The following is a 14593-nucleotide window of genomic DNA, read 5'->3' on the forward strand; positions in this document are numbered from 1 at the left end:
TCTCGAAATTATTTAAAGTGAAATAGAATTATAGAAATAAAATATAAAGCACGAAACATGGGCGTTGATGACCTCAGGGTTTTGCGCCCTTAAGCCCCAGACAACAACAACAACAACAATAAAAACATTTAGCTATCTAATAGATACTGAGGATTCAAGGAAAATTCCGGACGAAAATTAAATTTTCCAGGACCAAGCCCGGTTCTCTAAAATCAATTGCCGTTGGCTTATGCAAAGTTGACATTTAAATTCCGAAGTTGCCATTCGAGGGAAGTTGTTGAATTGGATAAAAGGACTTTAGAAATTCTTCCTGTGGAATGATCTGGAAAAGCTGAGTTAATTAATTAAATTTGACGTGAATATTCGAATCAATGGAGAAAAAAGTCTTAATTCTTAGAAAGCATTAGAATTATTTCAAATATTGAAAAATTCTTTCTTTTTTTTATTTTGTATTATTTTTTTAAAACAAATTTAAAATATTCAGTACAAACCCTTGAACTCCACGTGCTTTGTAGGATTAACTTCACGGTCAATGGACACAGTCCACCGTGCCAGTGAGCAATGCAGGAATGTCGTTCTAGGCTTTATCTACCTTGACACAAAGGTTCAACTATTGTTCTCAAAAAATAGCGATTCATAATTGACAATCGCAACATTTGAAAATTGAAATAAAATTAAAGTTTTATAAAAAGAAGATAAGAGCGAAATTATGCCAAAGAAATTATAATTATATTTTATTCATTTAAAAAAGCACATCCTATATGTTCCGACCAGATGACAACTATCGGTCGGTGCCAAAATAACACATACAAATGATAGACATATGAGAAATTTAAATATTACAATTTAGACAATTAGAGCGTTGTAGAGGCTATACAATTTTTAAGCTAGATAAGTACAAAATAAATTGATCTCAAGTGATACAACTAATAATTTAATCAATAAATAATAAAATGAAAAAAGTAATAATAATTTAATAAAAAATAAATTAATAAAAAATTTAATAATAAGTAAATTAATTTAATTTAATTTAACTAATAATAATAATAATTTAAAGGATTTCAAGTGAAAAATAAAGCTGCACATTTACAATTATTGAATTAATAATACAATACAATAAGATGGTTCAAAGTACGATAAAAATAAGGATTCAATAATATCTATTACTAAGCACACACATACCTTACTAAATCTAATTGTAATATAATAAATAAATTATGTGGAGTTAAGAAAAAATACAGGCAGATATGGTCATTTGCTGAATCAAAATCAATTATTCGGAATCATAGAAGTAAGAAAGTACTCAGTAAAATATTTCTTTTTTAGTTTTGTTTTTTTTATTTTGCGGTTGATTTATTTATTAGTTCTTCTGGTAAGAATTTGAACAGGTATGGTACCATATAGCTTAAGGTACGTTTACCTTAAACATTAAGAAATGTTTTTTTTTTAGTATTTATATTTTTGGTTACATGAAAATAATGAAATCTAAATAATTCATGAATAAACAAACTTTTTTTTTCATCATTAAGTTATTGTAGTATATTATACTGTACTTGATTAATTGTTTATTTATGATCTCCATTTTTAACTCCCCGTTAAAATTATTGTAGCTTTAATTATAAATTTTCCATTGATATAACTTAGGAAAGGACAGGACAGCAGCTATATGTATCCTGAATATTTAATGGTAAAATAATTATACATTACTATGCATCTCCGGTATTCAATAAAATAAAACTTAGTCCTTTCTACAAAAAAAAAAATTTAGCTGTAAAAGTAAATAAAAAACAAACTTATCAATTTGTTTTTATTTTTCATTTTAATATCAAAATAAATTACATAGAACATATAGAGTCAATTACTAACATTTACTAGACATTTTTTTGCTTGTTGGGATTATCCCATGGATAATAAATCATTTTATAACCAGAGTGGGAGGGTCGACTTTCATTGTGGTCTCATTCCATGGCACCACCACCATATAAAAGTCAAACAACCCAGGGTGGAATCGAACCGGTGCCGCTGCAATTACGAGGTTGCTTAGTAAACCCCTTAACACCCTGCCCCATAGCGGCTCATTCAATCTTATATATGAAGTTGGAAATATAATTTATAAAATATAATGTGCTTAGGATGATTTTAATCACCCTCACCATTAAACACTATCTTTCTCTCTCCTTCTTCCACTTCTCTCTTCACGCCTCCTCAATATAATATATATTTATTTAAACCTTAATCTATCATTTATTTATGTCCCTCATTTTTCAGCCCATTGTTAAAATGATTAGAGCTTCGATGATCAATGTTCTTTTGATGTAACTTAGGAAAGGACATGGGATAGCAAGTACATAGTATCCTGAATATTTAGTCGTAAATCGTAATTGGTTTCCTCTTTTAATTGTATAACTAGTTCTCCTTTTTTTATTCTGAGATAGTGAGATACTTTCATACTTAAAGTTTTTCTTTATTAGTTTCATATTAATTATAAATTAGTTTATCCTTACAAAAACTCTCGCATTAGAAACGTCTTCTTCTCCTTCATATGAATTGTATTGTATTTATAAATAAAGTTAATTAAAAATTCACTATTTGTTAAGCTAGACTTACTTTATAATGTCTATCATTAAAAGGAAGTTTGCTTCGCATGGTATTACTTTGCCCAACTGGAAAAGTTTCATAGTTAAGATTTATCTTTTCGCAAACTTATATTAACCGTGCATTGTACTGGCTGAGACCTCATAGCAAGGTGATACATTAGGTAGGCAACGAATTTTTGGGATACCGCGGGCCTGAATAATTTGGGACATGGAAATTGGAATTATTTGAGCCGTTCGATCAAAAAAACGTTAAATATTCTTTAGTACATTTAGTGCAGTATTTTTTTCAATATTTGAGCTAAAATGGCTCGAAATATTCTTTTGTAATATGAGCAATTAAGCCTATAAATCGGTTATGTCTTAAGCTCAAAATATTGTTACGTAAACATAGAGAGGCTAAACCTATTGGCATCGACTCGTTTCAAAACATTCACGATATCTTGTTAAATAATTTGAGCCATCAAACAGAAAATCAAGAAATATCTAAGTATTTTTTTTTAACCCTAGCTTTGCCTATTCGGGTAAAATTATCAATGAAATTTGTAAACATTAATTTTCACAATATTTATCGGTGACGATACCGTAGTAAGTTATTTAATGAAGTAATTAACATTTCATTCAATAAGTAATGGTCAAGACAAAAAACAATAGGCATGAGAAAGAACAATAAGGTAAGTATCCCATGGCAAACATGGCACTGCGGAAGCTAAATTTAGGTTTGACCCGTGCCTAATTCGTGGGTTGTCTCAAAAACGGTTCATTTTTTGGCTTTAAAACGAAGGACCCAATCTTCGTTCCACGGGAACCTACTTGGGTAGTGATGTTCACGTCGAGATCTTTGAAATCCAATTCGAACCTTTGACTTGCCTGTCTTGGAGTTTTAATACATCTCACTTTTTTTAATAACTATTATTAAAAGTTCAAGTAAGAATTTAAGAATCATATCGTGTAATCTAATCTTCCGAGTGTTTCTCAAAAAATATTTAGAGTAAATATCATTTAAAAATATAAGCTTATTCAGAAGAAAAAAAAATCACAATCTTGCAAAAAAACAGTTATTTTAGTCAATTTATTTTGCTCTGAAAATTCAAAATTTCCCAGAGCTAACTACTTAGTATAGAAAACGACTACAAATTTGAAAAATTTATTCCTCCTCTCCTCACTAAACTTCATAACTGGTTAAGTTCTGGCGAAGAAAACACTAAGGTACGTAGTGAACATTTCAAAACCTATAATCTTCACCCTGATATCGTTTACTTAATCCATCTTGAACATATTGAAGTTATGTTATTTCTATTCCACTTTAGATTTTCCTTCCTCCTAAAATGTTCCATTCCTCACAAATAATTCACCATATCCCTAAAACGGAACAAGAATTAGTAATGATGCAAGTATTAGTATGGAAAAAGTTGTCTGGATAGTCTGATATACATGTAATATGTAGTCACGTGTGTCAAAGTGTGGCTGTTGCGTGAAAAGAGTTTCAGTCAGCAAAGCACTATCTGTGTGATTTTCGTGGATCTTCACGCTAGGGCTTTGGTCTCAGCCCTGGGGATTAAAGGATTTCGGTAAGGATTCTTTTAGGAAGTTGATAAGCGGTTTGAAAGTCTCTTGGAGAGCTATCAGAAAGGTCTATGGTATAGAACTAAGGTCTGTTGAATTTTGGTTGGGACATGGATATGAATCAAGGGGTCGCGGTGGATATTTTACTTGGAGTGCTGGACGGGGGCCGCGCTCGTCGTGGTATATGAGGAGTTATTATCGGATCGGCTTTCAATAATGATTGGGATAGGGGTTTATTGTGGTAGTTATTTTACCCGTAAAGGTAGAGGATGGGGAGGATTTTTCTTGCTTGGATATTGAAACTGAGGATGAGAAGTAAGGGGCTTGGGAAGTCTAAGGCGCCTGAGTTCGAGACTGCTAATTGAGTATCTTTGACATGAGGCTGATCCAGGATTTTTAAAGTAGAAGGCTGTGGCTCGATGAAGCGAGCTGATGTTTGCCGCAATTCTATAAATAAATCCAAATCTTTAGTTTCAGGTGCCTGGGTACGACTCTTGTCTTATAATGAATCTCAGCATGTGAACATTTTTTTAAACTTGGCAACCTTAATAGCCCGAATCTTTATCTTATAGAGCACATTTCGCAAATTTATCCTGTGGTTTTTAGTATCAGATGTGTGAGGGCCAAAGCCTAGTTTATAAAATTTAAAATAGCTTTTTTGCCTGGGCATTGAATAAAAAATAAATAATAAAGTCCTTGTTTAAATTGTATGGGTCTTTGAGATTTTAATAAAATTGCATTAATAAAGCTGACTGGTATTATTTAAACTAAATTATTTGTGGCTACTAATAATTTTACTAACATACTTTTACGTAAAAAATATTTAAAAGTGATCGTACTAGAAACTTTAAAGACTTAAACGTATCCTCAAACAGGTGATGAAAAATCCTATGTTATTATAAATTACTGAATTACAATCACGGGTAGAAGAATAATTATGTTGCCATAAAGTCAAAAACCGAACATATGAAATGAAATTATTTGTATAAAATAAAAGTATCTGGATGTAATATGGAAATCACTAAGCATATCTTCTGAAGTTAAAAATAATATAATAATTTAAATTTATTATTTTTTCCCTAGATTTATTATAATTTATAATTTAAAAAAATGAATAAAAAAATTTAAAAATAAGGACACCGAAAAATATCACTGTAGTGTTAGTCAAAACGTGAAATACAAAAGAAGAAAACTATATTTTCATAGTTCCCAACATTAATTTTGGGAGAGGAAAAATTCTCAAATATAAAAAATAATAACTGCGAAAATGTAACTTAATTATTCCTTAACCATAAAAACATGCATCATCACAAATAAATGCATTTTAATTTAATTTTACTCTGCTTGAGGTTTAGAAATGCGAGACTATACTTTTTCAGCTTAAGTTGTAATGTATATAATCTTTAACGTCCAATAAATAAATTAAATAATCACTTTCAACATTCCAATATTTGACTGAATTCTTAAAGTTGGATGGTTATGTTTTTGTTTTGTTTTTTTGGTTTTTTTTATTGCACTTTAACTAATTTCCAGAAAAAATAAAATAAAATTCGTAAGAATAGAACGATTTTTTTTTTTTTTTTAATGTTAATAAAGTTATGGTATTACACTTACCTTGAGGTGAGTTATCCGTAATTGTTTTACTGATAAGAGGTCACTGACATCATACACAATGAAATTGAAATTTAAGGACTTCATAAATTTTAAATTAAAAGTCAAACAATTAAAAAAGATAGGATTGAACATTAAACCTATTAAAAATAGGTTTTATAGCGAAAAATATAGGATTCATTATTTAGGGTGCATATAAACAATTTTATATTTTATATTCAATACCTATATTTGAATTAATTGTATATTTGCTTGGTTTAGAGATCCTTGTTGACACTGTGAAAGGCCCTAGAATTTTACTATATAGTTTTAATAAAGTACAAAAAAAAAAAATAATAATAAATTGAATAGGTTTTTATTCGGTTTAAATCTAAAATTGTATTATTTAAAAAATAAAATATAATTCCTATAGCAATGAACCTATGGCTTTTTATTCGTTACCCCAAAAATAGCTATCATTATCCAGCATTTTGGGACTTAGGAATTGGATCCTTGGCCCAAACTGTCCTTAGGTCTCCCACAGATGATAATTATTTCCGACATTGAACAGGAAAGAGTTTGGGAAGTGTGGACAAGCAAGAAATGCCCCAATGGAGTGCGGTATTGAAAGAGACCAGGGTGGGGACAAAACTTACACCGCCCGGTATATATACCTCTGGCTTGGACCTTTCGTTCAGAACAGTCCTACCGGCTTCAGCTGAATACAGGAGGTCCATCATGAACGGTTTGGTAAGGAAATTTGAATTGGAAAATTCCATTTAATATCATTAAATTTTATTTGGCTTGCTAGCATAACTAAAATGAGAAACCCTTGTAAAAACAACCCCTTAGCACATTCAACCGATTTTTTCACCCCAACTAATTAAAAAAATAACATTTTGATTTCTTTTTTAATTAATTAACTTCTCTTGACTTAGCTAATTATAATAACCTATTTTTTTATTCATTTTCTATACCATAACATAAGAACTTTAAATAAAACTTAATCATTAATACTTATATTCTAACGTATATTTATCACTATTCAACTAATCATTTCTAATCCAATGCAAATATTTTCGTTAACATAAGAAATTTATCATTCGATAAATATTCCAGTAGCATTCACAGAATTAACACATTTTGGCATGTATTTTTTTTATTTTACCATAAAAAATATATTAAGTATGATTATTTGTATATTGTCATTAAATTTGTTAATATTTAACTATCAGAAGCATGATACTAAAATCAATGATAGAATTCTACTTTGATCTAATTCTTTTGCTAGATGCTTTTGAAAAAACAAAACAAAATACTTGGACAACGATATGATGGAATTTATGAATGTATAAAATTTTCTGTTTTAACATGAAAATTAAAAAAAAATAAATAGGATTTTATAAAAATACAAATATTCAACTGTGTTGAAGTGACATATCGATACCATTTGGTTAGTCTATATTAAAATTGTTGATGTGAGATGTGCTCCTAAAACATAATAATATTGCACATAAGCAAATTTTAATTAACGATATGGTAATCTGACCATAAATGCTAGGACGAGGAATTGTCAATGTCACATTAGAGAAGGTCACCCAGTCCCATAAGATAGTTGATTTCCTGGAGCGATCAGCGTTTCGTAATGACTGAATTCGACTCAGCGATCTGTATGTCATTAGAGAGACAACTAGAGTCCTAATTTGTGAAGTCTTTAATGATCTCGGCTATGGACCTTGTCGTGTTGACTCAATCATATCGCGAATTCTCAACAATTGCAATTATTATTTTATGTCTTAATGATAATAAAATGATGATAAAATTCCATTATTTGGATATTTCATCAAACAAATTTTTTGTGACTTAGTCAGTTCCATCTTTTAAAGGTATAGATAAAGTTTAGCAGAAACATAAGTGAAAAGTGTGTTAAATTCTTATGATATGTCTCTACATTAGATAGAGATAAAATTAATTTGCCAAATATTGATAATTCTATTCGGATATACCTAACCATTAGCCACTTGAGAACTCAAAAAATTATTAAATAATTTAAAATATCAAAGTATATCTGGGAAGGAAACCCTCCCTTTTTCTTAACAATATAGGAGAACAGCTCGAACCATTTCTCTCAGCATTCAATAATACTAAACAGATAATAAATAAATGTATATAATTTTAATATAAATAATAATAAAAAAAACTCATTGTCCCCCCCACTTTATAGACATAACTGGTCTAGGATTAGTTATGAATACCTCAAAGTAAAGCAAAAATATTAAGATTCAAATGTTTAATAACATCAAAAATAGAGGGAATTTTCAAACATCTGAACATCTAAGAAATGTTTTTCTAAAACATTTACTAAACGGCCAGTGAAAATCATAAAATTCATAAAAATATACCTTATTATTTAAAAGCAAATATTTGAGGATCAAGATTAAAAATTATATTTTTTATCTCAATTTTTTAATACGAAAATTAACTAATGTTTTGTTTCCAACACTCATTATTCTTCGAAAGACTTTTTCCTCAAAATGTAATAAATTACAAAGGATTGTTTTTTGTTTTCAATTTACTAAATAAGGTTCCAGTACTCATTAGAACTTATGTCATTCCAGAATAAAAAGATTAACTGGTCATGATTATAAATTTTCGGGAAAAAACAGACCCAAAGGTAGAATGGAAAAGGTTTTTTTTTTTTTTTTTTTTTTGCGACAGCGTGATGTATAACTGACCTAGACCAACCCTCCGATAAATTGGATTGGACAACTGGCCTGGAAACTTCCTTTGAGAACTGGAAATCTCCAGTCTCTGCTTCCAGCAGCCTTCACACCCACGCAGTCGGGTCCGTGCCCTTTCATGGACGAATTTCTTTTTTCGTTCCCTGAATGAGTCATATTTCTGGCCGTGATGCGCGTTGTAAACCCAGATTCCGAACAGGCATCAGTCCTTTCAAATCAGTCGAAAGTTCAGGCGAGTGTGTTGCCGGTATTATTAAATGCTCTCATTCTGATTCAGTAAATCATGGAACGGTGAAAGATTCGAATAATAAAACATAAACTCCACATCTATGATAAAATATTAAACTACCTCAAACAACAAATTTTCTAAACGCAGTTTTTTTCTTCACTGAGACCTTTCATCTATCTCAAAGCGAAGCTAAAATCAGCTGAGCACCAAAAAACCTTATTTTATATCTGTAGAATAAAATAGTTTGATTTTACTTGACAAAGATTGTTTCGTTGTTTTAGTATACATACTCAGCCAGAGTAATTCTATTCAAAAATTAAAATAGAAAATTGTTACAAGATAATTTGTAGTACAAGATAAAACAGATTTTTTTTCTAAAATAAAAATATTAGCAGTAATAGTCAATAATAATTAATTCCATTTTTTGCTGTTTCTTACATTTGAGCAACTGTATCTCAAAAACAACTATAGTGTTTAGTGTAGATTCAGTTATAGAGAACAGTTTAGAGTATCTCAAAGTGTAGAGTATTCAATCGAGTTTATAATTATATAGAATAATATTTGTCAAACATTGTCCATTCGTAGTCAAAAACTAAAAAGTGTTCGAAAATATTGTGCTTCTTTCAGTTTTATATCTTTTTAGCCAAGATTAAGTGAATTTTCGACAAACGCTGATCTACAAATTAATAAACCAAAGTAAATTTAAAGCCATTTAACACCAAAATAGTCTCTTTTGACCCAATAGCATTTGAGGTAAAGTTTCTCAAATGTTGGAAAATTAAAAAAAACTACCGAAATTTGTGTGACTAATTGAAAAAAAAATCTATTTTATTTGCGAACCAATTAATATGTCAATTGGCCAAATTTGAGTAATGAATAGAATTTTTTACTGGCGCAATCATCTATATCTCTTTTATGTATCTCATTTTTTTATGAAAATATTCACAATAAATACCTAAAATATGTAAAATTCCGGACTCAATTAATGGTATATCCATGATATACAAGACTTGTAATTTGCTTATGACCAAGGACCTCATTTATTTAGCTCATTGGAAGTTTATAAGCAAAAGGTTTGGACTAATTTGATGGTGCAACATGACCTGCAATAATTATGCGCCCTTCAAACACCTTGTTAAGTAGAAGGGACACATCAGGTTTATTAGTCAGTTTAGAATTCCCCAACTCCGGCGGATATGAGGTGAAGCAAAAAATCCCAACTTTGGGGAAACAGTTTTAAAGCTTGATAACCTTTAAAAAAAAAGTTTGTGCAAATGCTTATAATTTATCATTGCGATATTATTGCCTCTTGTTTCTTTATGGAGGTATAAAAATCTAATTTAACAAATCGATATTGGGCATTACTCATATATATTATAATTTAAAGATTAATTATTGGAATTCCAAATCTTGATTCAAAATTAGTTCCATCAAGATTAATTTAGTTTAAAACTTCAATTAAATTTCCTAATATTGTTTGTGTTTTACGTGCGGAATTTGTTGAGTGATAAAATTTGTCTTTGAAAAATATTTACTTCACGCAGTAGTGAATCATCTGATAAAAATGTACCACAAGGACTTATAGTCTTACTTCCTATACTTCTAGAACCGTAAACACATCATACCACCCACCCAAGGCATGTTCATCTAGCACTAAGAAAGGACGGCCTTCGAAAGAGACCACGTAATGAAATATAGAAGAAATAAAAACGAGAAAGCTTCCTGGATGGCCTGTGGAAATAGCGGTGTCGAAACGGGCGTGGTTGATGTTTGTCCTTGCAACAATTGTAATATGTTGAGGTTGCCCTTGAGAGAACGGGTTGTGGACTTGGTCCAGGTGTAGGTTGCTACCGGTGATCTGTCTTACTCAAATTGATTCCTCTATCTTTAGATCAACGTGACTCCGCTATTCCGTTACGTAGTGTCATAGTAATAAAATTTAAATTACAAATCGCTTCTCGAACGTTAAAGAACAATAAAATCTAACTGTATCTTTCAAGTACTCGAGTATTCAGTTCCTATATATATTATATATAACAACTATATTCGAGTACAACTATTTTCATAACTCAATTTAAATCTATATGAGACATGGTTTTAATAGACTATTAATCAAAATTGTGAAACTATTTACATACATTTAATAGCTTCCATTTTAGCACAAATCTATACTCTCTGATATATTTTCAGATAATGAGAGAAAATACAAGGATTTTTTATTTTGATACGTCTCATACAATTCTTAGTGCAAATGATGCAGGCCAATCCCTCGTTATCAAATTAAACCACCTAGTCTAGTATGGAAACAAATAATTCCCACTTAAGGATTATACATGTTTGGCCCACTATCCTAAAATACGAGTACCATTTGTGAAACATGATATGATGTGTGATTTAAAAAAATAAATGCGAACTGTTATTTTTTTTTTTTTTTAAGATAATTATAAAAAATATTTCTTGTTTGCAGATCGTGTTTCTTGCTTTGGTAGGAGCCGCCATGGCTCAGTACGGCCATCCTGGAGTCCAGGAGACTCCAGAGGTCGCTGCAGCTAGGGCAGCCCACCTTTCTGCATTAGCTGCTGCCGGAGGACACGTCCCAGCAGCTGCTCCAAGGTCAGTATAATAAAATAATAATATAATAACAACTTTTATATGAATTCGGTATAAATCTGGAAGTGGACTTTCCGTCCACCTCGATTCTAGATGGAGCCCTCATAAGCTCTATCAACTGACGGACACATCCTCTCGTTAGGGGGTAAATCCTTATGCTTCCAGCTCCTTCTCAGCTAAAAATACATCAGTAGATATCCTTACAGGAAAAATCCATATTCGATTTAATAAACACATATATGCATTAATCTGCTCATAAATTAAAATTATGAAATCGTATACAGCGACTAGATTGCACCACATATAATTTTTGGAGTTATAAGATTTCTTACTAATATGACTGCTCTATTAAGAAAAAGGGCTGTAGAGTTACTTATTGATCGGTTTAAAATGAAAAAGGATAACAAATCTATGAGTTTCTAAACTAATATATTCACGAAATAAGATAGTAATCTAAAAAAAAAAGATATTATTAATTAAAAAGTTCAAGTAATGAATTAATGCATAACTATTAACAAATTTTGATCATAAAAATAATTATAAATTTCTATTCTTTGGAAACAGAATGTAAGGGAAGTGATAGAACGAGATTAAAAGAGAGTACGAACGATTGACATTCATTGGAATTATCCATAAAATTATTCATGTATTTGATATATATTTAATGATGTGTTTGATGTTGCAGCTATGGTGCCCCCGCCGCCCCAGGTGTGCCCGCCGATACCCCCGAAGTAGCCGCCGCCAAGGCTGCCCACTTCGCCGCCCTCGCTAAGGTCGGAGGTTCCCCACAGGGTGCTTACGACACTGGTGCATACAACCCATCTTATGACAACAGCGGTGCATACAACCCATCCTACGACAACAGCGGCGCATACAACCCAACCCCATCCTACAACAGCGGCAGCTGGCAGGGACCTCAGGCCCTCCCCCCAGGCTTCGACGCCAATGGTGCTCCCCTCCCAGTCCAGGACACCCCCGAGGTCCAGGCTGAACGTGCCAAGCACTTCGCTCTCGCTGCCGGTCATGGTGCCCCAGCCCCAGCTTGGAACGCCGCTCCAGCCCCAGCATGGAACGCTCCAGCTCCATCTTGGAACGCCCCAGCTCCATCTTGGAACGCCGCTCCAGCCCCAGCATGGAACGCCCCAGCTCCAGCCTGGAACGCCGCTCCATCTGGCCTTCCCGCCGACACCCCCGAGGTAGCCGCTGCTAAGGCCGCTCACCTTGCCGCCCACCAAGCCGCCGGACACAGGTACAAGAGGTCTCTGGTTGCCGCCCACCCCATCTTCTCCCACTCCATCGCCTATACCGCCCCCGTCGCCGTCGCTCCCATCGCTCCTCTCCATGTCCCAGTCCTCAGGCATTCCTATCTCCTTTAAATGATCTACAGCTGTGAAACACGATCTCCTGGAGAGTCCACGTCAGGAGCTCCTGGTTAAATATTTTGTTACCGTTCCGTTATAGTTTTTTTTTCTATATAATTTTTACCGAGCAAAAATAAATTGAGGTAAGGCCTCACAAAAATCAAAATGATACTATTTCTTTGTTATTTTCCCTTTCTTCTCATGTTGAAAAACATTTATTTATTATTTGATTCTAAGGCTCTTGGCTCTTTTTGTCCAATAGCGACCCTAAATTGCACAGTGTACTGCATTACAGCCTCTCTATGCTGCCGAGTTCATTAACTCTATAAAGGATTTACAATTACTATAATTGTACTCAGCTACAGCTATGCACTGCACGCATCTCACTACCATCCTCATTGAGCGATCATATGGTTAAAAAAAAAGTGAATCAATATTATAGAGGTATGAAATGGAGGAAGAACAGACCATATTTTATTTTTAGCATGAAATGGAGAATCATAGAGGAATATTATGAATCAAATTGATTAATTTTTATTTTTTAGTCATATATCATATTAAGCAGGGTAGATGAATACTCTTGGCGATGAAATATTCTGAAAGTTAAAGAAAACAAATGTCTAAATTGGTCTAGAATATTTAAAAATATTGTCATAGGAAGTAAGGAAAAACCAAAATGAGGTAAGTCTGAATAGAGTTGGATTAAAGAAATAATATAACATATTATTGCACATAATCTATAAGTATAGAAGTAGGAAATGGAATTGAGAGATAAATGTTGAAAAAAAGGGAAAACACCCAGTTTTAATGAGAAATCATAAATAAATAGTAATTGTTTATTTTAAAAATGGCACAAATGGAAGTTCCGTTTTAAAATAGTTCTACATAGATGATAACGTCATTAATTATAACTATACGATTAAACAGAGATGAAGTAATGAATTTTAATAATAATCCATTTCAGAATTTTATTTTTCGGTTGATAATATATAGAACATGCCGATCTTAGAGGCATTGCGATATGGTCTTTTTATAAACGTTATTCCTTGCGAGAGTAGAGATAACCTGACCTCAATAAACATGATTTTCATCCACAGCTCTATAACCAGGCCCCTTGACTCCAATTCGGAATGTTCTTCCTGTCGACACACTCAGATTCAAAGACAGTGAGGAATCGACAAAGTGACAATGAAAGTTAAGAATTAATCTGCACACGAGGACCTATATTTCTTTCCCTAAAGCCAACCATCCATGAGCGGCTAATGGACAAGATTCCGGATTACAGTACATGGGGAAGGGAAATCAAAGGGAAATTCTTACCTTCCAGCCCTGCCCATAAGCCCATAATGACATGCTATTGGATATTTCATAACAATTAAGTTGAAAATCACTCTCCAATCGACAGGAGACTTGTACAAGCAGTGTTATTACAAGTAATTTGATTATATCAGCTAACCATTCAAATTGTTAAATACATTTTGTTATATCACTTTATAGAAGTTGTGATTTTCTTAGAAATAAGATAGCATTTAGCTGTGTTTTCTATATAAATAAAAATTGTGAATGTAAACTTAATTAAAGCTTCGTTTTCTAAAGACGAAGTAAGTTTTTGTTCTAAAACACTAATAATCTCGAAGAGGCGCAGATATTAATATCCAAGGGTTAAATTAGCCTTCTTGGAAAGGTCACTTCTTCCTCACAGTACAAGCTGATTAAATTATAACATTTCATTGATTGAGAAATATTAGAGTTTTAAATTATTAAGCCATAAAAAAGTAAAATAAATAAATTAACAGATTTTTTAAAAAATATTTATTTATTGCTATTTACAACTGTACATTATAATACATTTAGTAAATCTGATTTAAGTTACATTGGAGTGTTACAGGCGTGTAGAGAAAC

At 32.0% G+C, this 14593-nt stretch overlaps 1 protein-coding gene across 1 annotated transcript; it reads left to right on the plus strand.

Moving 5' to 3' along the window:
- The first annotated feature begins 6338 nt into the window (after positions 1-6338).
- Positions 6339-12860, plus strand: LOC106688630 (pupal cuticle protein). The gene is made up of 3 exons (XM_014433193.2): positions 6339-6500; positions 11188-11333; positions 12016-12860. Exons 1-3 carry the CDS (start codon positions 6354-6356, stop codon positions 12704-12706), a joined length of 984 nt encoding a protein of 327 aa, XP_014288679.1. The 5' UTR covers positions 6339-6353; the 3' UTR covers positions 12707-12860.
- The last annotated feature ends 1733 nt before the right edge of the window (positions 12861-14593 follow it).

The sequence above is a fragment of the Halyomorpha halys genome, unplaced genomic scaffold (genome assembly GCF_000696795.3).
Source record: "Halyomorpha halys isolate HHAL.00 unplaced genomic scaffold, Hhal_1.1 Scaffold1167.1, whole genome shotgun sequence".
NCBI lineage: Eukaryota > Metazoa > Arthropoda > Insecta > Hemiptera > Pentatomidae > Halyomorpha > Halyomorpha halys.